This window comes from Panthera onca, chromosome C1 (genome assembly GCF_046562875.1).
Source record: "Panthera onca isolate mPanOnc1 chromosome C1, mPanOnc1 haplotype 2, whole genome shotgun sequence".
NCBI classification, from domain to species: Eukaryota; Metazoa; Chordata; class Mammalia; order Carnivora; family Felidae; genus Panthera; species Panthera onca.
The window spans coordinates 206,680,041-206,704,982 of record NC_138346.1 but is presented as its reverse complement, the minus strand read 5'-3'; the positions used below and the strand labels follow the sequence as shown (position 1 = coordinate 206,704,982).

Here is a 24,942-nt window from a genome sequence, read left to right as displayed (position 1 = left end):
AATATGAGCTGAAGAGACTGTCCCTAAGAGACTTGTCCCTAGTTAACAGTGGGGAGGGGGCCCATCTGATGCAGAAGGCCCTGGATGAAAGCCAGAAGCCTGTTCCATCAACTGTGTGCCCTGGACCCAGCCACGTGCCTCCCTTAGACATTGATTTTGTTTTTGCAGAAGGGAATGGATATTCTCTGCTCTCCCCAACTCTCAGGGTCAGCAGGAGGTAAAAGGGAACTGGCAAATATAATAGAAGGACTTTGAGAAGTCAGGCTTGCTACACGGGTGAGAAGTTTTATGATGATGGCTTTGGTCCAGCCTCTGGTCTCCCTGTCAGCAAATTTCTAGATCTGAGGGAGAAGGCAATGTTGGGTGCAGGCGGGGGGTGGAAGGCCTGCCTAGAGGCCGCTTCTGGCTGGGATGAGAACACTGGTGTGTGGTGGCAAAGGTCGTAGCTCCTTTCTGAATTCTGAACATCCCCTTCTTGCCTGCCAGGATGCCATGCTGGTGGCTCTTAAGAGCCTCATGCCGGCCTGCCTCTTCAATGTCATTGGGTTTGGATCCACATTTAAGACCCTCTTCCCTTCCAGCCAGACCTACAGTGAGGTAAGGAGGGGGAAGGGCTGGGTCCAGGAGTGGATGGGTGGTGAGGAGCAGAGGAAAAGAAGAAAAAGAAGGAGCAGGTAACCCTGAGGCCAGCCTCAGAAGCCATCCCTCACGTGGCACCTCAGTGATGCCCACAAGCAGAGAACCAGGGAGGCTATCTCTGGGTAGGCCGGTTTCTAACATCTCTTTTTTTTTTTTTTTTTAGTTTATTTATTTTAAGAGAGAGAGAGAGAGAGAGATCATGCACACATGTGCATGAGTGGGAGAGGGGCAGAGAGAGAATGAGAGAGAGAGAATCCCAAGCAAGCTCCATGCTGGGCTCAATCCCACAACCATGAGATCATAACCTGAGATGACCTGAGCCAAAATCAAGAGCTGGACCCTCAACTGACTGAGCCACCCAGGCGCCCTGTCTCCTCTTGAAAATAAGGAATATTTTAGGCAAAGTGTAGGTGTGCACAAAGAGGGGATACAAGGAAGGGGTGGAGATAGGATATATCCTAGGCCTGCCACTCACTGAAGCCTCTGTTTCAAGAGAACGATGGACCCATGCAAGGTTGAGCTAAAGGAGGGAATGGAAAGGGGATTGTGGAGTGAATAGGTGGGGAGGTGGGCTAAGAATAGAACTCACAAGGTTCAAACTACAATTTAGAACAAGAGGGCTGGGGCCCCAGCAGCATGTTCAAAATTGGAGCATATCCTATCCAGACCTAGGAACAGGAAGAAAGAAAGTAAGGGAGGGAGAGGAGAGAGGAAGGAAGAACATTTTTCAGTGAAAAATAACTTTATGGGTTTTTAAAATATTTTTAAAAAATTATATATTGATTGTCCCACAATTTCTAAATCTGGATAATCAAAAAGAAAAAAATCTAAATCTCCCATGATCACATCACAAAAAAAAAGAAAGACCACTGTTGTAGGCTTAGTATAAAGCCTTCCAGACCTTGTTCTATGTATTTACACACATTTTTAATAAAGATAGGATTAGACCTGCCACAACACAACAGCCTATCATAAGCATATTTCCGTGCCAGTAAATATTAATCTGCAGCATAATTTAAATGGCTGCCTAGTATTTCACTACACAGGTAAATCAGGACTTACTTAAATAGATCCCTACATTTGGGCATTTAAATTGCTTCCATTTATTTTTCTATTCAGTCATCTTTGTAGCAAAGACTCTGCACCCATCCTTAATGATTCCCTTAGGATAAATCCTTAGTTCTGTTGGTTCAAAAGGGACATATACATTTCAAGACTTTTGCTATATGCCATTACCCCAATCATGGGAGTTGAAAGAGCATCTTCATGAATCGGGAGCAGGACATCTGATGTCCAGTGAGAATCTGTTCCTGCTGCAGTGACATCCATCTGGTACAGCAGTCCTTGGCCAGTTGAGTTTCAAAGTATTGATCCAGGGGAAGGGGAATCTGAAGCCCACGTCGGGGTACTTTGATTTCCTCAAAGCACCATAGGGAGTTAGCATCCCAGGCAGGCCAGGACTCAAGTCTTGAGATTTCTAGTGTAATGTTCTTATATCACTACACCTCCTGCCTTGCTCATCAGAAAAGGACACCTCATTTGTGCTGAGCAGTTGGGGCTTGATATGCTACCTTTTAAGGGGTGTTTATATTTTTAATGAGGAACAAAGAAAGGAGAAAGGTAAGTTAACACACCATCAACAGCATTAGGGCACTGGTAGGGGGTGTTATTGGACAGAATCACCCCAAATGAGTCGTCATCTATTCCTCCTGTGCACGGACAGGGTTGAAATTGGGAATATGAGTCAATCCAGCGAGACCCAACTAAGATCTAGGGAAACAAAGGACTTATCCTCCAGGGGGCTTGGAGTCTCAGAGCCATATGGTGATCCTGGGGACTACCTTCCCTGCCTGTGGCACTTCCCTGCAGGAGAGCGTGGCCATGGCCTGTGATAACATCCAGAGAATGCGGGCTGACATGGGTGGCACCAATATCCTCTCCCCGCTCAAGTGGATCATCCGGCAGCCAGTGCACCGAGGCCACCCACGGATTCTCTTCCTGATCACGGACGGTGCCATCAACAACACCGGGAAGGTGCTAGAACTGGTGCGAAACCATGCCTTCTCCACCAGGTGGGCACAGGCTGAAGGTCTAGGGCTTGGTTATCCTGGGTGGCCCTGGGCGGGGGTGGCTGAACCAGGGCATCATGGAAAGTGCCAGAAGGGGAAGAGAGAACTCCCAATTCCTACAGTGCTTTGCGTCCAGGGTGGTGTAGCTGACTTCAGAGTTTGCCTCTTTGCCTCAAGAGTTCGGATGGAATGAGACGCCCACACCTCTGCTTCCAAAGGGCAGCCTCATCAGAGGAAGTCCTTCCTGCTGCTTTGACTCTGTCCTGGGGTGGGGGTTGATGGGCTATTGTGAATGTGAGTGCCTGCTGCTGGCCCTCTTCCTTCACCTTCACCCTCTGCCTGATGTTAGGACCAGCTCTGAGATAGCTCTGCCGGCTCATGCTCTGTCCCTTTCCCCACCAAAGGGACAAAGGTGGCACAGAGGACCAGAAGTAGCAGCCTCTCTCCTCCCCTTCTCCCAGGTGCTATAGCTTTGGAATTGGACCCAACGTGTGCCACAGACTGGTGAAAGGGTTGGCAACTGTGTCCAAGGGCAGTGCTGAGTTTCTGATGGAGGGAGAACGGCTGCAACCCAAGGTGGGCGACAGGGGCTCAGTCTCTTCTGGTGCTGGTACCTCAGGGGTGGAGCTGGAACTTCATTTCATCCAGGTCTGAGCTCCCCGCTAGGCCACACTACACCCCAGTGAGGATCAGAGAGGTGGAGGCCACAGAGCAGGCACCTTCTGGAGCTAGTCCAAGACACTAGATCCACTGGTCTCCAGTCACCGGATCTACGTGCTCCGTCCCCTGGCTGGGCAGGAGAGGGGCTTCTGAAAGAGTCACTGCCTCTATGGATACGAGTTGTGTTTGGGGTCATTTCTCACCACATTCCTGATGGTGACAAATGGTGGCTCAAAGAAATCTAAAGGACCCAGAAATCAAGGGGATTATAGTCTTCTCTCCATTTTCTGCACAGTTCGCACAAATAACTCAACCCTTAGAAAAACCCTGTATCAGCCCAGGTCCTCCAGGAACCAGGGACAGCTCTGGAGTTAAGAGTGCAAGAGGTTCACTGGGGGATAATATCTATGAAAGAGGAAAGAGGAAGAAGCGGGACGGAGCACTCTTCAGCCCATGATGCATTTGCATGCCTGTGAAAGGGAGGAAGGGAAGCAGCATGGAGAAGGGAGAGCCTGACTGCAGGTCTGGCAAGGTCTCAGCAAGGACCCAACGGAGAGCTCTGGAGCAAAGATCTCCCATTAGGTAGTCAGATTAGGCTGAAACATCAGGTCCGCCCTGCTCAGCCATTGCTTCGAGGCTTCCAGGCAGAAGTGTGGTCTTGGCTCAGAAGCTGGAGCATTACATCTGGAGACTATCACCTAACTTCATGCCTTGCTGCAAAGAACACAGTCTTCCTCCGAGGGAGATCTGGGAGTGCGCCTTTATGGCTGCCACAATCCCCAAATCATTTTTCTCCAGCTTTGCAGTACCTTTGAAGAAATCAGCCTAGCTGGTGCTAAACCACAGCTGTCGTTTTTGTTTGTTTTTTAATTTAATTTTTTTTTTAATTTACATCCAAATTAGTGAGCATATAGTGCAACAATGATTTCAGGAGTAGATTCCTTAGTGCCCCTTACCCATTTAGCCCATCCCCCCTCCCACAACTCCTCCAGCAACCCTCTGTTTGTTCTCCATATTTATGAGTCTCTTCTGTTTTGTCCCCCTCCCCATTTTTATATTATTTTTGTTTCCCTTCCCTTATGTTCATCTGTTTTGTCTCTTAAAGTCCTCATATGAGTGAAGTCATATGATTTTTGTCTGTCTCTGACTAATTTCACTTAGCGTAATCCCCTCCACTTCCATCCACCTAGTTGCAAATGGCAACTTTTCATTCTTTTTGATTGCCGAGTAATACTCCATTGTATATATATACCACATTTTCTTTATCCATTCATCCATCGATGGACATTTGGGCTCTTTCCATACTTTGGCTATTGTTGATAGTGCTGCTATAAACACGGGGGTACATGTGTCCCTTCGAAACAGCACACCTGTATCCCTTGGATAAATGCCTAGTAGTGCAATTGCTGGGTCGTAGGGTAGTTCTATTTTTAGTTTTTTGAGGAATCTCCATACTGTTTTCCAGAGTGGCTGTGCCAGCTTGCGTTCCCACCAACAATGCAAAAGAGATCCTCTTTCTCCACATCCTCGCCAACATCTGTTGTTGCCTGAGTTGTTAATGTTAGCCATTCTGACAGGTGTAAGGTGGTATCTCATTGTGGTTTTGATTTGTATTTCCCTGATGATGAGTAATGTTGAGCATTTTTTCATGTGTCAGTTGGCCATCTGGATGTCTTCTTTGGAGAAGTGTCTATTCATGTCTTTTGCCCATTTCTTCACTGGATTATTTGTTTTTGGGGTGTTGAGTTTGATAAGTTCTTTATAGATTTTGGATACTAACCCTTTATCTCACATGTCGTTTGCAAATATCTTCCCCCATTCTGTCAGTTGCCTTTTAGTTTTGCTGATTGTTTCCTTCGCTGTGCAGAAGCTTTTTATTTTGATGAGGTCCCAGTAGTTCATTTTTGCTTTTGTTTCCCTTGCCTCCAGAGACGTGTTGAGTAAGAAGTTGCTGCGACCAAGATCAAAGACATTTTTGGCTACTTTCTCCTCGTGGATTTTGATGGCTTCCTGTCTTATGTTTAGGTCTTTCATCCATTTTGAGTTTATTTTTGTGTCTGGTGTAAGAAAGTGGTCCAGGTTCATTCTTCTGCATGTCGCTGTCCAGTTTTCCCAGCACCATTTGCTGAAGAGACTGTCTTTACTCCAATGGATATTCTTTCCTGCTTTGTCAAAGATTAGTTGGTTGTATGTTTGTGGGTCCATTTCTGGGTTCTCTATTCTGTTCCAATGATCTGAGTGTCTGTTCTTATGCCAGTACCATACTGTCTTGATGGTTACAGCTTTGTAGTATAGCTTGAAGTCTGGGATTGTGATGCCTCCTGCTTTGGTTTTCTTTTTCAAGATTGCTTTGGCTATTCGGGGTCTTTTTTGGTTCCATACAAATTTTAGGATTATTTGTTCTAGCTCTGTGAAGAATGCCGGTGTTATTTTGATAGGGATTGCATTGAATATATAGATTGCTTTGGATAGTATCGACATTTTAACAATATTTGTTCTTCCTATCCAGGAGCATGGAACCTTTTTCCATTTAAAAAAAAATTTAACATTTATTTACTTTTTGAGAGACAGAGAGAGACAAAGTGTGAGTGAGGGAGAGGCAAAGAGAGAGGGAATCCCAGATTCCAAAGCAGGCTCCAGGCTCTGAGCTCAACGCAGGGCTCGAACTTACAAACTGCAAGATCATGACCTGAGCTGAAGGCAGATGTTCAACTGACTGAGCCACTCAGGCCACCCCCATAGATGACATGTATTGAACATTTATCATGAGGCAGCTACTTCAAATCCAGTATCTCGGCTAATCCTCTCAATGACGTTGAGAGTTGAAAATTACTAACTCACTTTACCATTAGGGAAACTGAGGCCCAGGGAGGCAAATTAACTTGCTCAAGATCACTCTCCAGTCCACACTTTGACACAAGCTTCCTGTGGGCCCTGGGCTAGTCACAACCTTACTTTGGGTCTTGGGTTTTCCCATTATAATATGCTAGGCTTAGAGGAGCATTCTGGTAGTTTAAGAAGCTCAGAGGCATGTTCACTGTTGGACAAGCCACCCAAAGCCCACTGTGTCTTCTCTGCTCACACCCTCTCGTGTTCATACCCACACGATCTTTGTGGGTGCTCCTCATATGTGCATGTCCCTGCTCACGCATGCCTCCAACCTGTGTTCTGACTCTGCCCAACAGATGATCAAATCCCTGAAGAAGGCTATGGCCCCAGTCCTGAGTGATGTAACTGTGGAGTGGGTCTTCCCTGAGACCACCGAGGTCCTAATCTCACCTGTCAGCACCAGCTGCCTCTTCCCTGGAGAGCGGCTGGTGGGGTATGGCATTGTGTGTGATGCCTCCTTATACATCTCCCATCCCAGATATGTAAGTATCTTAGACATTCCAGAACCTTGCCCACAACGCCATCCTTAGCTGGAAAGACTACTGGGAACTAGGAACTAATTGGATCTGGTGTTTACAGTTGTGGGGCATGGTGGCCAGGCCAAGGGCATGTGGTCATGATGACATTGCTTGGCTAAATGCTGTCATCGCAATACGTGGTTCTTAAGATCCCCTGCAGCAGAAAACTTGGGGTAACGTCCTTAAAATGCAGACTCCAACCTCCAACCTGGGCCTACTGAATCAGTCTTTGAGGGTAAGGCCTAGGAACCTATATTTTATATAATCTCCTCAAGGTGATTTTGATAAACAATTCATTTCAGAATAACTGCGTTCGGGTTTCTTTCCCCAAACACTCTATTCAGGTCATGTCTCCTCAGATGAGTTTGTGTTTTATTTACATGGATAATTCTCTTGTATGTGGTGACAGACGTGAGATAAAAGTGAGGAATGTCTATAAGGAAGGTGGAGTTCATGTTAAAACGTGGGAGATTGCCCGAGAAGCTATTTCCCCATCCATCTTCCCTCTTTAGTGAGTCTCTCCTCTCCTGCTTGAAGGATTTGTCCTCTTGTTTTATTTTTAAGCAGGAGTCACAAACTCATTGCCTAGAGGGATTGTGCAGGTATAAAATGATTGAAATGAACTTATAAAAATAAAAGGGAAAATGCCATGAAGGATAGCAGTGATCACTGAGTCCATAGAAAGTCCATAAGGAGTGATAAGGAATATGGCAAATTGGACAGCATGCACCCATCTAAATTGGGTGGTCCCCTACCCAGCTCTAACAAACTGTTCCCATGCAGGAATGTGGGCTCTGTGTTAAATGTGTTTTCAGTCTTACAAGAGAAGTTAGAATTTTATGTGCAATTTCCAGATTTTAGAATGTTATAGAATCTCCTAAGAATCGTGGTCAGGGTAATGGTTAATGTGTTGTGGAGAGCAGGGCATTCAAATGCAGGGAGAAGTTGGTCAGTCTTTGAACAGTATAGACCCTTCTCGGAGGTCTGGAGGCAGCAGATCACCAGCAGACCCTACCACTAGAAGGAACCATCAAATCCCTTCCCTTTCCTTACTCATGAGAATGGCAAAGTTTTCTCCCACTCTTACCAAGGCTGTTGGGTAAGAGTACCCTTGTATATCGTGGTGGAAACATGACTTTTCCCCCTGGAAAGCAATCTAGAAATACCTAATGAAATTTGAAATACATAACTTTTCAGCCCAGAAATCCCTCCTAAGAATCTAACACATAGAAATAAAAGTGATGTAATGGATTCGTGCCCAAGGATTCACCGTAGCAATTTTTTATGGCGGCAAAAATAAATGGCCACAAAGTGAATGCTTAAAAATAAAGAGTGGGAGAATATTTATTCAGTCAATTGTTAAAAAGAATAGTTGATATGCAGGATTTCCAAAATGTTTTAAGTGCAAAATTCAAGATACTGATAAATGTAAGTAATACAGTCCAGCTTTGGTAGAATAAAAGTGACCCTCCAAAGCCCTTATGTTTTATATATATATTTATATCATGGAGAATGGAATGGAAGGAACAGATGGTTCATTCTGTTAATTTTGATGACCTATTTGGAGACAGCAGTGGCATTTAGAATGACATTTTTAAACATGTTTCAATAAATAAGATAATTAAAAATATAAATAGTATAAATGATATGGAGAGCCAATGCCATTCACCATCTCTTAAACAGAAGTCTGCCTAAACAAATCAAGCAAGCGAAAAGCTTTCCTGTTATTCCAGATCTTCAAAGATGGAATGTCCATCACCTCCTGTCACACGCTTGCTGCCCTGAACATGTTCTTTCCGACACCTAGCCTCACTCTCTGCCCTCTTCTCTCTCCCTCCCTCCAGGACAAAAGGAGACGATACAGCATGTTGCACTCTCAAGAGTCCAGCAGCTCTGTCTTCTACCACTCACAGGACGAGGGGCCCAGCCCAGACAGCAGGGACTGTGTCAGGGGCATGGGCGCACCCTGCAGCCCAAGGCAGCCCAAAGATGCCCAGCTGTCCACTGGAGACTCCATCGCCAATCTTGGTTAGCCTGTGCTCCACTCTCTCTTCCAGGGAGGCCATGGTTGCTACATTTTACTGAGCAGTTACTATGTGCTAAGCTGTTTTATACAAACAATCTCACTGCAGCTGTGCAGATGAGTACTGCTCTCCCTATCTGCAGATGATGAAACGGAGGCTTGGCGACTTTAAGCAATTTGGCCAAATCATGAAACTTGAAAGAGGAGGAGGGTACAAACAAAGGGTCTAAGAGCTGTCTGGACCCAAAGCTTCTTTATGGTGTTAATTTCTGGTCCTAGGTATTTATTTACTTACTTTCTTACTTACTTACTTACTTACTTTGGTGGGGGGGGGGGGGGGGCTCAAGTGAGCAAGGGTGGAGAGAGAGAGAATCACACGAGGGGCAGAGAAAGAGAAGGGATCACTTACTAAGGCTAGGCTACCCAACACAGATCTGGGAAACAAAGATACCCCAAATGTGGACTCCTGTCCTTCAGAAGCTCTCCGCCTAGTGAAACAGATACAACTGGCCTTAACTCTGATAGAAGTAGAGTGACAGGGACCACAGGAAAGTTTAACAAGCTGTGAGGGTCCCAAGGAAAGACACATCGGTAGAGGATATCAACAAAGACATAATGAGGGCACTGATTCTTAGAAGCGGGAAGAGAGGAGATTCCAGGCAGCGGAAATGGACCTGAGATGTGGAAGTGTGACACCTAGAAAACACATACACAACTGATTACTCATCTGGCATATTTGGAGCACATAATACACTGAAAAAGGAGCAGAAAGGACAGTAGCTGGGTAGATGGATTGGGACCAGATTAGGCAAGGCTTTAAATGCCAGGTGAGCCGAGACACCTGCAAATCTTTCACCAGGCAAGAGGTAGAAAATGCAAGATGTTTCTAAGCAGGAAAGGAGCATACAAGCGCCTCTCTCCTTCCCCACTGTTCTCCACCCTGACGGCTCCCCTGTCACCACCCTACCCAGGTCTGGACTTCTCCCAGCGACGGCGGGCATATAGCACCAACCAGATCACCAACCACAAGCCTTCCCCAAGGGCCACCACAGCCAGCGACCCCACAGTGCCTGCCAGGAGATACCCACTGCGGAAAGCCAAGCCGCAGGATCTCACCAACCAGACCAGCACAGAGGCCTCGTGGTGGCAGATTGATCTGCAGGTACCGAGCAGGGCAAGTTGGAGCTGGGGGAGACCATAGATGGGGAGAGAACTGTGTGTCCTGCTTCAGCCACAAGGATGGGGCCTTTTCTGCCACATCCTATTCTGCCAAACAAGTCACTTCCTCTTCATTTTTCTGGATCTTCACCTGCCTGACCCCCTTTCTAATAATGGTACCCATTGGCCAGTGACATCACTCATTCCGTGTACACAAACACCTCCCAGCCAGCAGGGAGCATCGAGCGGGTGGGGGAGCTGACCGCCCCCACTCTGTACAGATGTGGAAATTGAGGGCCAGAAAGGTAAAGTGACTTATCCAGGGTCACATAGCCAGTCGGGGGACTGCGACCCAGGACCCTCTCCCTACAAAGCCCCTGCTTCCCTCCCTCCATCGCACTGCACCTTTTGCAAATCCCAAGTGTTTCACATTCACCCTTGGCAGAGATTATCGCAGAGTTAGAGCCAGAGCAGGACCAGTCGCCCGCCATTCAGCTAGACCAGAGTGTCTCCACCTCAGCACTACGACACGATAACTCTTTGTGGCAGGTGCTGTCCTGTATTTTGTAGAATGTTTGGCAGCAGCCCTGGCCTCTACCAACTGAAATGCACTCCCAATCACCATAACCAAAAGCAGTCACTGCCAAATCCCCCTGGGGAAGAGGGTAGAGTCACCAGAGAAACACTGTCCTAAACCAGCTTGGGGTTTCTTATTATCTGCATGCCTTTCTCCCATTTTCTTAGGAATGGGTTTCATGTAGCTTTGTCATCATTAGGTCCTGGTTCCATAAAAGCAGCCATTAACTTCTCCCATGCCACCCACCGCCCCCTCCATCCCCGCCCCTCCGTAAGCTCCTGCCCTCCCCCCCGGGGCAGAGACTCGGCCACCTAGGCCCTTCTCTGTGCTTAGCCAGTTGGAAGACACTACCCTTGGACTCAGGCAGACTCTGCTCCTTAAGCATGTTGCTTACCCTCTCTGAGCCCTGATTTTCCCTTCTGTGAAATGGGGAGAATAGCTTGTGCAGATGATTGAGCTAATAACAGCCATCAACAGATTTTTTTGAGAGCCAACTGTAGTGGAAGGCTCTTGCAGGCAATGGCTGATAAGAGATGAAGTGCCCTGGAGCAGCAGCTGGTATGCAGTAGGTGTCCCTTAGATGCACCTCTAGCTGGTGAGAGCTCTGGGCAGCTTAGCATCTGCTCCCTCCTGCTTGCTTCTGGCCCATCTTTGCTCGTCTCTCCCTGAGCCCCTGCTTGGCTTCTCCAGTCTGACCTCCCCAACACACTGGTACAAACGCACACACATGAATATGCAAGCACACACATGTACACACACCCTGCAGCCTCTGGCTGGGTGAAGGACTGCATCTTAGACCAATCTGTTACCATGGAAGCTGTAGCAGCGTCTGTTTCTTGCTGTGGCTGTGATGTTGGGGCAGGGGTGAGGGGAATCCCAGTCTGTCATGAGAGAGGGGGACTAAGGATCCCTTGGGACCCAGCAGCCCTGGGACCAGCTCCCATCAGGGCCATCCTAACAATGACCGACGGTCCTTTCCTTCTCCCACACCCTTGTACTGTCCCCAGCCCCAGAGGAGATGGGAAGGAGGATCCCGGCCCCTGCCCTAAGGAGTCCCCATCTAATGGAGAGGCACAGTCCTCTTCTCAGTAAATACTTGATAGAGATGAGGAAGATTCCATGGTTAACTGTTGGCCTTAAAACCTAAGAGGCGCTTTCTCTGTTTCACCTTGTAAGTGCCTTTGGCCCCTCCCAATCCGCTCCCCCTACCAAGCATAGCAAGTTTCCCGGACGCACAAAATTCATTTTTAATTAATACTCTTTAATTAGAGAAGTACTACACATTCAGAGTTTACAATAAAAACCCTCAAACAGTGCAGTCAGATATAAAGTAAAACTAAAATCAGCCCTTCCTTGTGCCCAAACCCACTGGATTTTCAGTGTTTCCTTTCAGAAATACTACAAAGACACCCACACACACACACACACACACACACACACACATGTTTTGAAGAATCACATTATAAATCTCCAATCTATCCAATTATTATTGGATCTCTCCAAAGTCCATAAGTAAATCTCTGATTTACTTTGTTAATGTCTTTTTTTTTAAGTTTATTTATTTATTTTGAGGCAGAAAGAGAGAGAGAACGAGTGGAGGAGAGGGGGTGGGGACAGAGGATCTGAAGCGGGCTCTGTGCTGACAGCAGAGAGCCCAACATGGTGCTTAAACTTAGGAGCAGTGAAATCATGAGTCAAGCCGAAGTCGGGCGTTTAACTGGAAGAGCCATCCAGGTGCCCCTTTTTAATTCACTTTTCTGTATACAGTAAAGTGTACAATTCTTGGTGAATTGTTCTGTGACTTTTGACAAACGCATAGTCCTGTAACTATCTCCACAATCAAAATACCGAACAGTTGCAAGTTACTTTTTTAAAATATGTTTGATCTCGGACAGCTTCCCACGTTGGTAGGAAGAGATCTGCCACTTTGATTTCTGGGTTGTGTAGCATTCCATTGTATGGATCGACCATAATAACTTATTTGTCAACCCCTATTGATGCACGTTTTTGACAGGGTCCAGATTTTTCACTTTTACAAGCAATACTGCAACAAATCTATAGTACGTGCACGTAGATATCTGCATCCTTGTGTATTCCACAGAATTAAATTTCTGAAAATGGAATTGTTGGGTCAAAGGAGTCTGTGCACATTTCATGTTGATAGCACACTGCTAAAGGTTCCTCCCACAGGCGTGCACCAGTTTATACACACATCGACAGTCCAAGAGAGAGACCCTACCCTGTCTCCCCAATTAGCCACAATGTGCATCATCAAATGTTTAAGTATTTGCCAATCTGGAAAACGGAAAAAAATCATAACTTATTTTAATTTAGAGCAATGCTCACGAAGCAGAACATTTCTTCATGGGTTTATTTGATACATTTTGAATTGCCTGTAGATACCCTGAACCCACATTCTACCTCTGCCCTCCTGCCCCAGTGATTTACAAGCGCTTTTTCTTGAAAATGATCTTTGTCATGCATGTTGCAAATATATTTCCCAGTTTATCCCTTGCCTTTTGATGTTTTTTTTTTTTGTACCAGCACAAGAACAGACAGATTAAACGCACAAAACAGAAGAGAAAGTCCAGAAATAAAACCAAATGTACATGAGAGCTTTGACAGGAGAGAGGCAGGGAACTGATAAACCCTAGAAACTGAATGAATGGACCATATTCAGGAAGCAGTGTTGAGATCTGTACTACTCAGAAAATCAAGGAAAAGGCTGGTTTCTATTTCTTGACACCAAAATAAATTTCATGTGAATCAAAGATTTAAGCAAACAAAAATAAATCATAAAAATTCCAGAAGAGTTTTTCTGAGTGGGAAAGACCTTTTAAGCATGACATATGAGAAGACATAAGGAAAATGCTGATAATTTTAGCCTCCTCCCAACACACACACAAAGTTTTAAACTTTATGGCAAAAAAAAAAAAAAAAGTGGATTTAGAATATTATCCATGGCATGTGATTTTCCATGATTTTCCATGCTTTGGGCTTTATCCATGCTTTGGGATTGTTTGTGTTGATGGTTCCTCATGGGTAGTAGAGAGTAGGTTATTTGTCCTTGGGAACCGCAGGAGCTGAAGTGCCCAGGGAAAGAGCTGTGGCTAGGGGTGGAGGGAAGAGGGCAGCCACCAGGAGCTCAGCCTCCTCCCTTCCCTCTTGCACTCCTAGCCCTTGCTCAACAGCGGTCCGGACCTGAGCCAGGGCCCCAAACTCCGAGGCCCAGGTGCCCGCAGGCCATCTCTGCTGCCCCAAGGCTGCCAGCCCAGCCTGCCCTCCAGCCAGGAGACCCAGACCTGGAGCCCCATGAAAGAGCCCGATCTTGGGTTTAACCTGAAGCCTGCTTCAGACAGCCGTAGCCCTGGGGATCTGGGTAAGTGCCTGCAGGGTCCAGGACCTGACTGGGGACAGGAAGGAATCCTTCACCTTCAGATGATAGGACTGATGGCAAATGCCTTCCTCTGTGCCCTTGAGGGAGAAGGATCCGATATTGCCCATCCCTGCCAGAGAACCTCACTCTCCCAATCAACCTAGCCCTTGGGCTGGCTGTGAGGATCCCAGATGTCCCTGAGGCTGCATTCTTGCCGCCCAAGTGTCCCCACACCATTCTATCTGGCCACCTCAAGTACTGGATTCCTGGGAGTTGGGTCTGCCCCATTTTGGGGAGAAGCCATACCCTCCAGCTGTCCGAGGGAAGGAATCCTGTGTTCCTTGAGGTGGGGAGGGTCGGGGGAAGACAGTACTTGCTTAGGGATGTCTGCGCCCTGGGGAGGAATGATGTCCCTAGGGATTGACCCTCCGTGCCCCAGCTCAGAGCACTTGTCCCTCCACTCGCAGAACCGTCCCATCACCCTTCCACCTTCGAGACCGAGACGTCCTCAGACTGGGAACCCCTGGCCGAGTCCGAGGATCGTGTCAGTCCCAGCAGGCCCCCTACCCCAGCCCCGGTGCTGGGCAAGGCCGTGGTCAAGGGCCTGCGCGACAGCCAACGTTTGCAGTGGGAAGTGAGCTTTGAGCTGGGGCCCCCCGGCCCGGAGAGGGGAGGGGCACACGAGGCCGACCTGTGGAGCGAGACCTTCCACCACCTGGCGGCCCGCGCCATCATCCGCGACTTCGAGCAGCTGGCGGAGCGCGAGAACGAGATCGAGCAAGGTGAGCCTCACGGCCTGCGCACTCCTATCTGCCCTCCCGGAGCCCCTCCTCTCAGCCCCGCCCAATGCCCATCCCACTCTTCCCACCATGATCCGCCCCCTCCCCGCAGCCCCGCCCAATGCCCATCCCACTCCTCCCACCATGATCCGCCCCCTCCCCGCAGCCCCGCCCAATGCCCATCCCACGCGTCCCACCATGATCCGCCCCCTCCCAGCTGTTGCGTTCCGCCCCCTCCCCACAGCCCCGCCCAATGCCCCGTCGCCCTCCCGGCCCACCCACCCGGAGATCTGCTCCCTTCCCCTGGCTTCAGGTGCCATTGTCTTCCCACAGCTGCCATTGTCTATGCTCCACCTCTTCTCCCTACACTGCAGCCTCCAAGTGCCTCTCCTCTCCCCCAACCCCCCAGCCCTCCCTCCACCTCCCCCCGCCCACACACACAGCCAGGTGTTCCATCCTCTCCTGATCAGCCCCCATCCCCCAGCCGCCTTCTCCTCCCCAGGGACTCTTCCACCCCTCTCACCCCCTCCAGTGATCCGTCCTTTCCTCTCTTTCCTTCTTCCCCTCTACTACAGGTCCCCCATTCCCCCTCACTCCCCACGGCTTCCCCTTACAGCGCCCCCTGTAGGGCTCCGGAGACAGAACGATGGAGCCAGCCCTGTCCCACCTGACCCGCTCCCCTGGGACGCACCTTCTTAGGGAACCCCCCCCCCCCAAACCCAGTCGGTCCACTCCCTCACTCATCAAGGCCATTTTATTGATTTTGGATCAGCGGGGGGCCAGGCTCGAGGCTGAACAGTGCGATGACCACCACAATTCCTACCCTTACTTACGAGTGCTTGATTGACAAGGACTAGCCAGGAAGCCGACATCAATCAAATAATTATACACACAATTAATTGAGTGCATTTGTCCTAAGTGCTATTAAGAAATACAGGGATCCAAGAAATCCTATAACGGGAAGAGAGGGGAGCTAATTTAGCTCAGGAAGTGGGACAAACTTTCCTAAGATGGTGACTCCTGGGATCAGGGTGGTGCACACTTAGAGAATAGATAGATATAGATATAAATAGAGAATAGTACTTGTTTATAGGCTCATGCTTTGTTTATACAATAATGTATTGCTTATATTTTATATTATTTGTACTTTCGTTTAATATATATCGTCATTTTCTTTCCATGAGCACCTCACCTTACAGTTTACAAAACACTTGTACACCTTTTATCTCCTTGGATCCTCACACAGACAGCCCTCTGGAGGCAGCAAGCCAGAGACTGCTCACCTGTTCCATGGATCTATTTGATTCAGATCCATCACTGACTCGCTGTGTGACCCTGTGTTCGCCCCTCTCCCTCTCTGGTTTTCATTCTTCTTGGCAAGATTGTCCCAATGGGCCAGACCAGGGGTCCCCACCCAGTCAGGGAAACTGCAAAGTCCTGCTACAAAGTTTTTACCAGATAGCTGCAAAATGAAAATGGAAAATACAGACAACAGAAAGGTTTTGGGGTTTTTTTTGAGATTTTATTTTTAAGTAATCCCTACACCCAACGTGGGGCTTGAACTCACAACCCGAAGATCAAGAGTCACATGCTCAGTAGACCAAACCAGACAGGCGCCCCTAGAGGATTTTTTTAATAATGCTGAAATTATTTAAGGAGTGTAACTATCTTTTTTGTCCTAAGACGTCTTAGCTCTTTGACATTAAAATGTCCTTTTAGGAAATGATGACAGAGGTTAATAATCTGGGGTGGGGGCTAAGGTCAAGGCATCCCCTCAATTTTAAGGGCTTATTTATTTATTCATTTATTTAAAGTTTATTTATTTATTTTGAGAGAAGCAGTCCGAGTGGGGGAGGGACAGAGAGCGAGGAGAGGGGGAGAATCCCAAGCAGACTCCACGCTGCCAGCACAGAGCCCGATGAGGGGCTCAAACCCACGCAGCCGTTGAGATCATGACCTGAGCTGAGATCAAGAGTCAGACGCTTAACCAACTGAGCCACCCAGGCACCCCTGAAAGGCTTATTTAATCCCAAAGATGAGGACCACTGGTCTAGCCCTTCTTTTAGCTTCCAGAACTTCCGCATCAAGGGGGACTTTCCGAGCCTGCACACTGACCCCCAACTTCTCCCTCTGCAGGGTCCAGCCGCCGCTACCAGGTAAACGCTGTGCACACCAGCAAGGCCTGCAACATCATCAGCAAATACACAGCCTTTGTTCCTGTGGACGTGAGCGAGAGCCGGTACCTGCCCACCGTGGTGGGGTACCCCAACTCTGGTAAGGCGGATGGGTGGCTGGGGCCTGCCTGAGGAACAAGCAGTGCCCCCCTTGGCTGGCAGAGGGGAACTGAGACACAAAGGAGCATAGGCCTACCGAGAGGAGTTCAAGGAATGACCTAGAAGCAAAAGGGGCCCCTGGCAGATGACTTGGTCACCATAGGGTGGGGGGCGCGTGAGCCCCCTTCCCACTGCTCTGCAGAAGGCCATGAAACCACCCCACTCCCTTTTTCCCACCAAGTGAATATGATTTTATTGTATTTTTCCAACTGGAACAATGTGTGCTCACTGGAGAAAGTTCCAAAATACAGAAAGACCTAAAATAAATAAAAGTGCTTGGAACTGACAGTCCTCCAGAAATGAGTACTAATTACTTCCTTGGTGTGACCATCCTTCCAGACTTCTATGAATATCTACATGTAGCGAAATCAAAAGACAGATAATTTTTTCATGAATTGGATCATACCAATATGCACTACATTTTCCAAACTATGGGTGTAGAAAGTATCTTTCCACGAAGCTGAATCTATATCACCATTTTAATACCTGCAGGGTTTTCTGCTTTCATCATTGTAACAGCCAGTTAGACAGCGTCCCAAAGCACTTTACAGCAAATGACTTAATTCTCAAAACAGCGCTGCAACCCAGATGCTGTTATGAGCCCCCCCCCCCACTTTACAGATAGGAAGACAGAGGCAGAGGGAGTTAAGTTACTTGCCCAAGGTCACACAGCAGGGAGGGGCAGAGCCAGGCTTTGAATCCCAGCGATCTGCCTCCAGCACGTGTTCCCTCCTGCTCCTCTCCGCCGCCTCTTAAGGTTTATCAGAACCTATTTCACCAGCCCTGTGTTATTAGACCTTCAGTTTAACCCCCTTTTGATTATTGTAAATTACGGTGCAAAAAACATCTTTATGCCCCTGTCTGGTTATCTCCTTGGGGCCAATTAACTCTCAGAAGTAAGAGTGCACATCCAAAGTTCTGCCCATTGAAAACTGTGATGTATTGTGCAAAATTGACCCTGCCCAGAGGTTGTTCAGAAATCTCCCTTCCCCAACACTGCATGCTGCTTATCTTTCTAAATGCTGCCAGGCTCATAGACAAGGAAAGATTCTCTCTTCGGGGAATTATTCTAGGTTTTTTGTTTTTTGTTTTTTGTTTTTTGTTTGTTTGTTTGTTTGTTTGTTTGTTTTTGGTGAGTTACTCTCCATAGGGGCATAAACTATATGTACTTTTTCTTTCTTATATTTCATTTTCCCATCCACTGCCAGCTCCATTTTCTTTTTTTCTTTCTTTTTTGTTTCCTTTAGCAAACCTCCTGAAAGAATGTTTGAAAACAAAATGTGCCTCTCCTCATTTCTCCTGTGCACCCCACCCCCACCCCACTCCCCCTGCTGTTTTTCATCTGTGGTACCAAAATAATCAATGACCCGTTCCCTCTTTCAGATGTCTCATTTCAGGTTCTGGCCAGAAGCCCAGGCTGTTCCTCCACTGGGCATTCTCATTCACGGGGCTTTTGTCATCCTGAATGGCATTCAGGATGTCTCTCCCTCCCCTCCCATCTCAGACTGTCCTCCTAGTGTCTGTAGCCCACAGCCTGTAAGGTTTGGGGACCTGGCCCACGTCTTAACCCAAGTCCCCCAGCCCCTTAAGACCTGGATCAGTACCTCCCAAAGTGTGCTCCAGGAAATCAGTACCCTAGTTCCATGTGCCGTTCATGGCCATTCAGCACAAAACTAGGAAGTACTAGTTAGGAAATACATTTAGGAACCACTGGATTAAGCTCGGACCTTTTGATTGCAGAACTTGTCAGAGCCTTTTTTAGTATGTTAATCTACATCAGGAGGCTCAGAGAATGGACTGCAGTTTGCATCTTCTAAACTTACCTCCCCATAGAACTCCTTGGTATTTTTTAAGACATAATTTACAGACTAGTGTTCTCCAAAAGTGGGGTTCCCCAAAACATACTCGAGGGTGCTATAGTTTCATCTGTCTTCTACCCATCCCCCATTGGTGGGGCCCTAGGACTTCAGGGGCCTTCCCTGTGGGAGAGGAACTGGGACCTCAGTCTCTGGGACAGTAAACTAAGAGAGAAGGAAAATGGGGTGTTCCTGAGAAAACCAGCCTTTTAACTAGAAAACATTGCTGCTTTCTGAAAGCTAGCTCAGCAATAGCATGTACCCAGCAAGGTTATTATCCCCATTTTCTAGATAAGAAAACTGAGGCACAGAGTGGTGAGCACCCCATCCAGCTGCTAAGAGATGGGGCTGAGGTTCAAATCCAGGTCATTCTGGCTCCAAAGCTCACGGTCTTGCCTTGTAAAATGTCTCTCTGCCTTTGGATAAGTGACAGACTGAAGCCAGAATCATTCCCGCTAGCCTCGGGGGAGAGGCAAAGGACTGACACAACAGTACCCATCTGACCCCCTTCTCCTTGTCCTCGTGAAGGTGCTGCATGGCGGATGGTCAGCTCTCAGGTCCTGACCCGACAGTGGAGGGGAACCTCTGCCGGCTTCAGACGGTCCCAGACCCTCCTCGGGGACTACTCGGCGGCAGCAGGAGATGGCAAATTCCAGAACCTGAGTAAGAGCTGCCTCAGGCGTGCTCTGAAGCCTGGGCCCCGTGTCCAAGGCCGCGGAGGCCAGTCTCTGAGTCTGCACTCTGGGTCCTCACAGGGCCTGGGTGGGGCCAGGCCTCCCGGGCTCCCCGAGGCTCAGCATGGCCCAAGCATGCCACCATCAACACAGCCTCGCGGAGCGAGCTGCGGGGCACCTGCATGCCCGCGCCATCCCTCCACGTCTCCCCCTTCACGGTTTGCCAAGCCGGTGGCTGTCCTCTGACTCCAGTCTCCCGAGTCCTCCCAGGCAGCAAATGCCAAGACAGCTAACAAACCAGGGGGAAAGCCAGGAACAAAGAGGCAGTTTCATCTGGTTGGGTCCTACCATCTGCTTCTGTCAGGATTCCCAAAGCTTCCTTTCTGCCTTCGCCTGATTTCCTTGTGCCTACAGCTTGGGTCCTTAAACATTCATGATTCGACCCTTTTGTGACCTTGCACTAATTCACGGGATCGCTTTCACCCTGTGTGTCTTGAATGTATGTGCGTCCTTTGGTCCCTCCAAAGACAGCTTAACTGCTGCACTGGTCCTAACCCTTTCCTTCGTGCCCTCTCATGTTCAGTGAGGATGTCCTGCCTTCTTCTGTGCATGGGAAGGATGTCAGAAGTCCCACCTGACCACTAGGCCAGGCACCCAGATCCTGATTGTTTTTTACCTGAGAGACTAGAAAGTCCTTACAGACATTGGTGGGTTAAAAAAGGAACAGTGTGTGAGGGGTAGAAGAGAGTGTAACTCCAGAATTAAAAAGCTCTGCCATTTCTTTGGTCCCTCAGAGCCTCCAAAACTGGGGGGAGCATGCTGTAACCCCTGAACCAAGCCGGGCTTCCAGTCTAGAGGAAATTTCTGTCTACCTTTTCATTTCTCCGTAGCTCAGTTCTTGGTGGCCCATGGCTTCCTTCAAAATCACAAATCCCTTCCTTTCTCTTTTTTTTTAATTTTATATGTTTTTAAGTTTATTTTTGAGAGAGAGAGAGAAAGAGCGTGAGCAGAAGAGGGGCGGGGGGGTGGAGAGAGAGAGAGAGAGACAGAGAGAGAGAGACAGAGACAGAGACTCCCAAGCAGGCTCCATGCTGTCAGCACAGAGCTGGATGCGGGGCTCGATCCCATGAACTGGGAGATCATGACTGGAGCCAAAATCCAGAATCAGACACTTAACTGGCTGAGCCATCAGGCGCCCCACAAATACCTTCCTTTCAGTTGACCTCTGATTCACACCCAAGTGTCTATAACTTCTACACTCTGACTCTATCCCAAGCCCTTTCCCTCCCCAAGGATGACAATGGCTGACATTTCCTGAGAACTTTCTGTGTGCTGGCCACTGTTCTAATTATCTGACACGGTTTCTCTTCCTCATTGAGAAATGAGGAAACTGAGGCTCAGAGGAGTTAAGTGACTTACTCAATATCACACAGCTGGGAGAGCCGGGACTTGAACCCAGGCAGTGTCTGGCTCCAGAGCCATGAGGCTAACTGCCATGTTGCCTCCCAGTGCCTCCGTCACTCAGGCGTTCAGTCACTGGTGCACTGTTGTGCTATTCCCGCACCCCCAGCGATAAACGGATCTTCCTGGCCCTCACAGAGCCACTAATGGCCTCCTAGGGAACATAGAGGCTTTGATAAACATTTATGCATGAAGCTTTTTCCATATTTTGGAAATTCCCTTATGGTATATTGCCCATCGCTGTCCAGCCCTTGAAACAATCATAAGAATAAGCACCGTAAGTATGCATTTTGAACCAGCTATGTTCAGTTATTATCCCCATTTTACAGATGGGGAAACTGAGGCTCAGAGCCCTCTGACAAGTTAGTGCCATGTTCTCATGCCTTCTGGAGAGCTGGCAGGAGCCCCTTCTCAGTGAGGCACAGACCTGGTGAGCGAATGCCCACCTCGCCCCCCACCCTCAGACCCCCGGGCTGCTTGCATTTCTCTGCTGGGTCTGAGCTCAGGGCTTTATTGAGCACTTACCATGGGCCAGGCACCCGGCACTGTCATCTGTGTATTGTCTCCCTTGATCCCTAAGACAACACTGCGAGGTAGATACTATTATCCTCAATTTGCGACCTCAGTTTATAAAGGAAGTAGCTTTCCCAAGGTCACACAGCTAGTCAATGGTTGAGTTGGGATTTGAACCCAGGCTTCTCTGACTCTTACGGTGGAGCGATGGTGTTATCTTTGGAAGACGAAGGACCATAAAACAGGGATGGAAACCCTGGCCTTGTTCGTCCAACTTACCCCCAGGGACTGTGAATTCTTGCCCTCGCTTTCCTTGGGGGGCAGGAGAGGTGGGGAAAGGGAGGGCCCAGGGGGCTCAGGCCTCACCAGTTCTTCTGTTGTAGATGTGGAGGAAAGCCCCAGTGCGCCCTTCAGAGAGACCACATCCCCGGGCCGCGAAAAGCATGCCGCTTCGGAAGGTGAGTAGGCAGTCAGCTGACTCTCTCTTTCATTAAGATAGTGGAGTGATTGATCCTTGAGCCAGGAGAGTGTTAGCCCAACAAAGTCTTTGGTGGTTTATTTATTCCTCAAAATGCCCCTGTGTGAGATAAATGGGAGTATCCTTAATTGAAAGACATGGAAACTAAGATTCAGAGAGGTGAAGTGACTTCCCCAAGGTCACACAGCAAGTTAGTGACAACACGAGGCCTGGAATCAGACCTCCCAATTCCCAGCGGAGGGAGCATTCTAGCACCTAACTCTGCTTAGAATCCTCCAGCAATATGCCAGGGAAGGAAGCTCAGTGTCCCCACTCGGGGGTGAGGGGGGCTGATGAGAAACTGTCACTGCCCCCACGGGTAACCTTCCAGAAGATACCAGTGGCTGCCACCCAAGGAAACTTGGAGGCCTATTTCTTATATGTGGACACACGTTTCACCCTTCCCCACACCACCTGGGTCAAAAACAGCCTAATGAGGGGCGCCTGGGTGGCTCAGTCGTTTGAGCGTCCGACTTCAGCTCAAGTCATGATCTCGTGGTCTGTGAGTTCAAGCCCCGCATCAGGCTCTGTGCTGACAGCTCAGAGCCTGGAGCCTGCTTCAGATTCTGTGTCTCCCTCTCTCTCTGCCTCTCCCCCACTCATGCTCTGTCTCTCTCTGTCTCAAAAATAAAGATAAACATTAAAAAAAGTTTTTAATAAATAAATAAATAAATAAAAACAGCCTAATGATCAGCGTGGATCCCTAGGGACCTAGGCAGGACCCTGCCCCGTTCTGGGTCGCTGTTTCCCAGCTGGGGAGTGAGCCATTGGACAGGGTCATCTGTCAGGTCCCAACTGTCATTCTGTGGCTCTCCAGGTCCCCTGCGCAGTCTGGCCACCAATACCCTGTCTTCCTTGAAGGCCTCAGAGAGTCTCTTTGGATCCAGGTACGTGGGATCAGCTTCCCTGTGACCACCCCTAGTGTGAAAGGCAGAAAGCAGGCCCAGCCTGACATTTAGACAAAAACGAACAATCCGAAAGGGATCCAGGAGGCTCCCTACCCAGAAATATCACCATCTTCCCGTCATCACACAGCAGAAGCCCCCACACATCCATGGTCTCTATGCAGGTGCAAATCCCCTGGGAGGGCTGCCCCAAGACTCTCTGACCCCCAGGGCTGAAAGGAATACATGATCAGAAGAGGGTCAAAAAAAGAATACGGGACGTTCCTTGTCCAGGCTGCCGCTAACTCACTGAATGTCTCGGGAAATGCAAACCTCCCTCCCTGGGCCTCAGTTTCCCCAGCTGTCAAATGAGGAGGTCGGAGGAAACCATCTGTCACATTCTTTCTGGCCCTGACTTTCAGAAGCTGCTGAGTGAGCACGGGGGGAGGGGGGAGATTCCCAGGGACACCATGGGGGCAGCTACGGCCACCTGTCCCCGGTTCCCCCCACACAGGCTGAATCTGCACAAGTCCAGGCTGCTGACTCGAGCAGCCAAGGGCTTCCTGAGCAAGCCACTGACCAAGGGTCCGGAGCCAACCCCAGGGAGCCAGAACTTCGACTACATTCCGCTGGTGAGTGGCCCCAGACCCCAGACCTCAGCCCCCCACACTCCCCGAGGGGCCTTCCTGTGAGCCTCCTGCCCACCCCTCCCCCTTCACAAAGGGAAGAAGACCTACACCTTCCCACCCAAGTAGCCAACAGGGAAAGGGCCTGGGGCCTCGGAGTGTCGCTCGAATCCAGCACCAGCATCATGAACATTCTTTGCAATCCACTGTCTTTGCTTTAAAAATTCACAGGAATTTTGCATTCTACTCCACCACCTATGTGTGTTTATTTTTCAAGACATAAAAATAAGCCTTGGAATAGCTCACAAGTGAGTAACATTAACACCCCAGGGACACGTGATGTGTTTAGTAAGCGGCTCTGCAGACAGCCCGGCGTGCTGCGGGCAGGGTGAGGTGCCCAGGTCTGGCGGGGGCGTCTCTGAATTGAGGAACAAAGGGGCCTGGCCCCAGCATATCTGGGGATCAGAGGGTGCTGGGAGACGGACGCGGTGTGAGCTTTTCACCGCACAGACCCAGTCCCTACACTCCCGAGGCATAGTGTCACTTTGAATTTCCAAATATCCTGAGCAGCACAGCACTGTGCTTACAGTAAGTATTTGTTGAGCCAGGCACAGTGCTAGACCCTGGGAGACAACCTTGAACTGGATGAACAGAGTCCCTAAGTTCATGGCACTAAGTGTCTTGTGGGGACACAGACCAGGAACCAGGCAATCCTGAGAGGCTTAATTGGCCTGGGTACCCCTCAAGTCTCCCAGGCAGGAGGGGCAGGCTGGGGGCGGGGGGGATGAACGGGCGGGCGGTGTGGACCCAGGCTTTTGCCCGGCCCGGGGCTGCACAGGCTGAAAAGTTTGAGGCCCACTGAGGGGCTCCCCCCCCAAAACAGGTGTCTCTGCAGCTGGCCTCCGGAGCCTTCCTGCTCAACCAAGCCTTCTGCGAGGCCATCCATGTCCCCATGGAGAAGCTCAAGTGGACCTCACCCTTCACCTGCCACCGAGTGCCCCTCACCCGCCAGCCCGAGCCCAAGACCCCAAGTCCCCAGCTGTGCACCGCCGGCCCCTCGGCCCGGCACCCCTCCTGTGATGGCTTCTCCCCAGAGCCTCCGGCGGGGGGCAAGCCAGGCTGGGAGACCAGGGCTGCGATCGAACACACAGGGAAGCTTTGGGCTACGGTGGTGGCACTGGCGTGGCTGGAGCACAGCTCAGCCTCCTACTTTGTAGAGTGGGAGCTGGTGGCCGCCAAAGCCAACTCGTGGCTGGAACAGCAGGAGGTGCCCGAGGGCCGCACGCGGGGCACGCTCAAGGCGGCCGCCCGCCAGCTGTTCGTGCTCCTGCGGCATTGGGACGAGAATCTGGAGTTCGATATGCTTTGCTATAACCCGAATTATGTGTAG

General features: G+C 49.2%; 1 protein-coding gene across 1 annotated transcript in view; it reads left to right on the top strand.

Moving 5' to 3' along the window:
- VWA5B1 (von Willebrand factor A domain containing 5B1) overlaps positions 1 to 24,942 on the top strand; it is a 49,618-nt gene extending 24,676 nt beyond the window's left edge. The window contains exons 9-22 of the mRNA XM_078452291.2: positions 487 to 597; positions 2,509 to 2,711; positions 3,170 to 3,284; positions 6,554 to 6,739; positions 8,620 to 8,803; positions 9,770 to 9,960; positions 13,711 to 13,912; positions 14,377 to 14,691; positions 16,825 to 16,962; positions 19,406 to 19,540; positions 21,909 to 21,983; positions 22,860 to 22,929; positions 23,441 to 23,558; positions 24,436 to 24,942. Coding sequence (XP_078308417.1) covers positions 487 to 597; positions 2,509 to 2,711; positions 3,170 to 3,284; positions 6,554 to 6,739; positions 8,620 to 8,803; positions 9,770 to 9,960; positions 13,711 to 13,912; positions 14,377 to 14,691; positions 16,825 to 16,962; positions 19,406 to 19,540; positions 21,909 to 21,983; positions 22,860 to 22,929; positions 23,441 to 23,558; positions 24,436 to 24,942 — 2,550 coding nt within the window. The remainder of the gene's footprint in view (positions 1 to 486; positions 598 to 2,508; positions 2,712 to 3,169; positions 3,285 to 6,553; positions 6,740 to 8,619; positions 8,804 to 9,769; positions 9,961 to 13,710; positions 13,913 to 14,376; positions 14,692 to 16,824; positions 16,963 to 19,405; positions 19,541 to 21,908; positions 21,984 to 22,859; positions 22,930 to 23,440; positions 23,559 to 24,435) is intronic.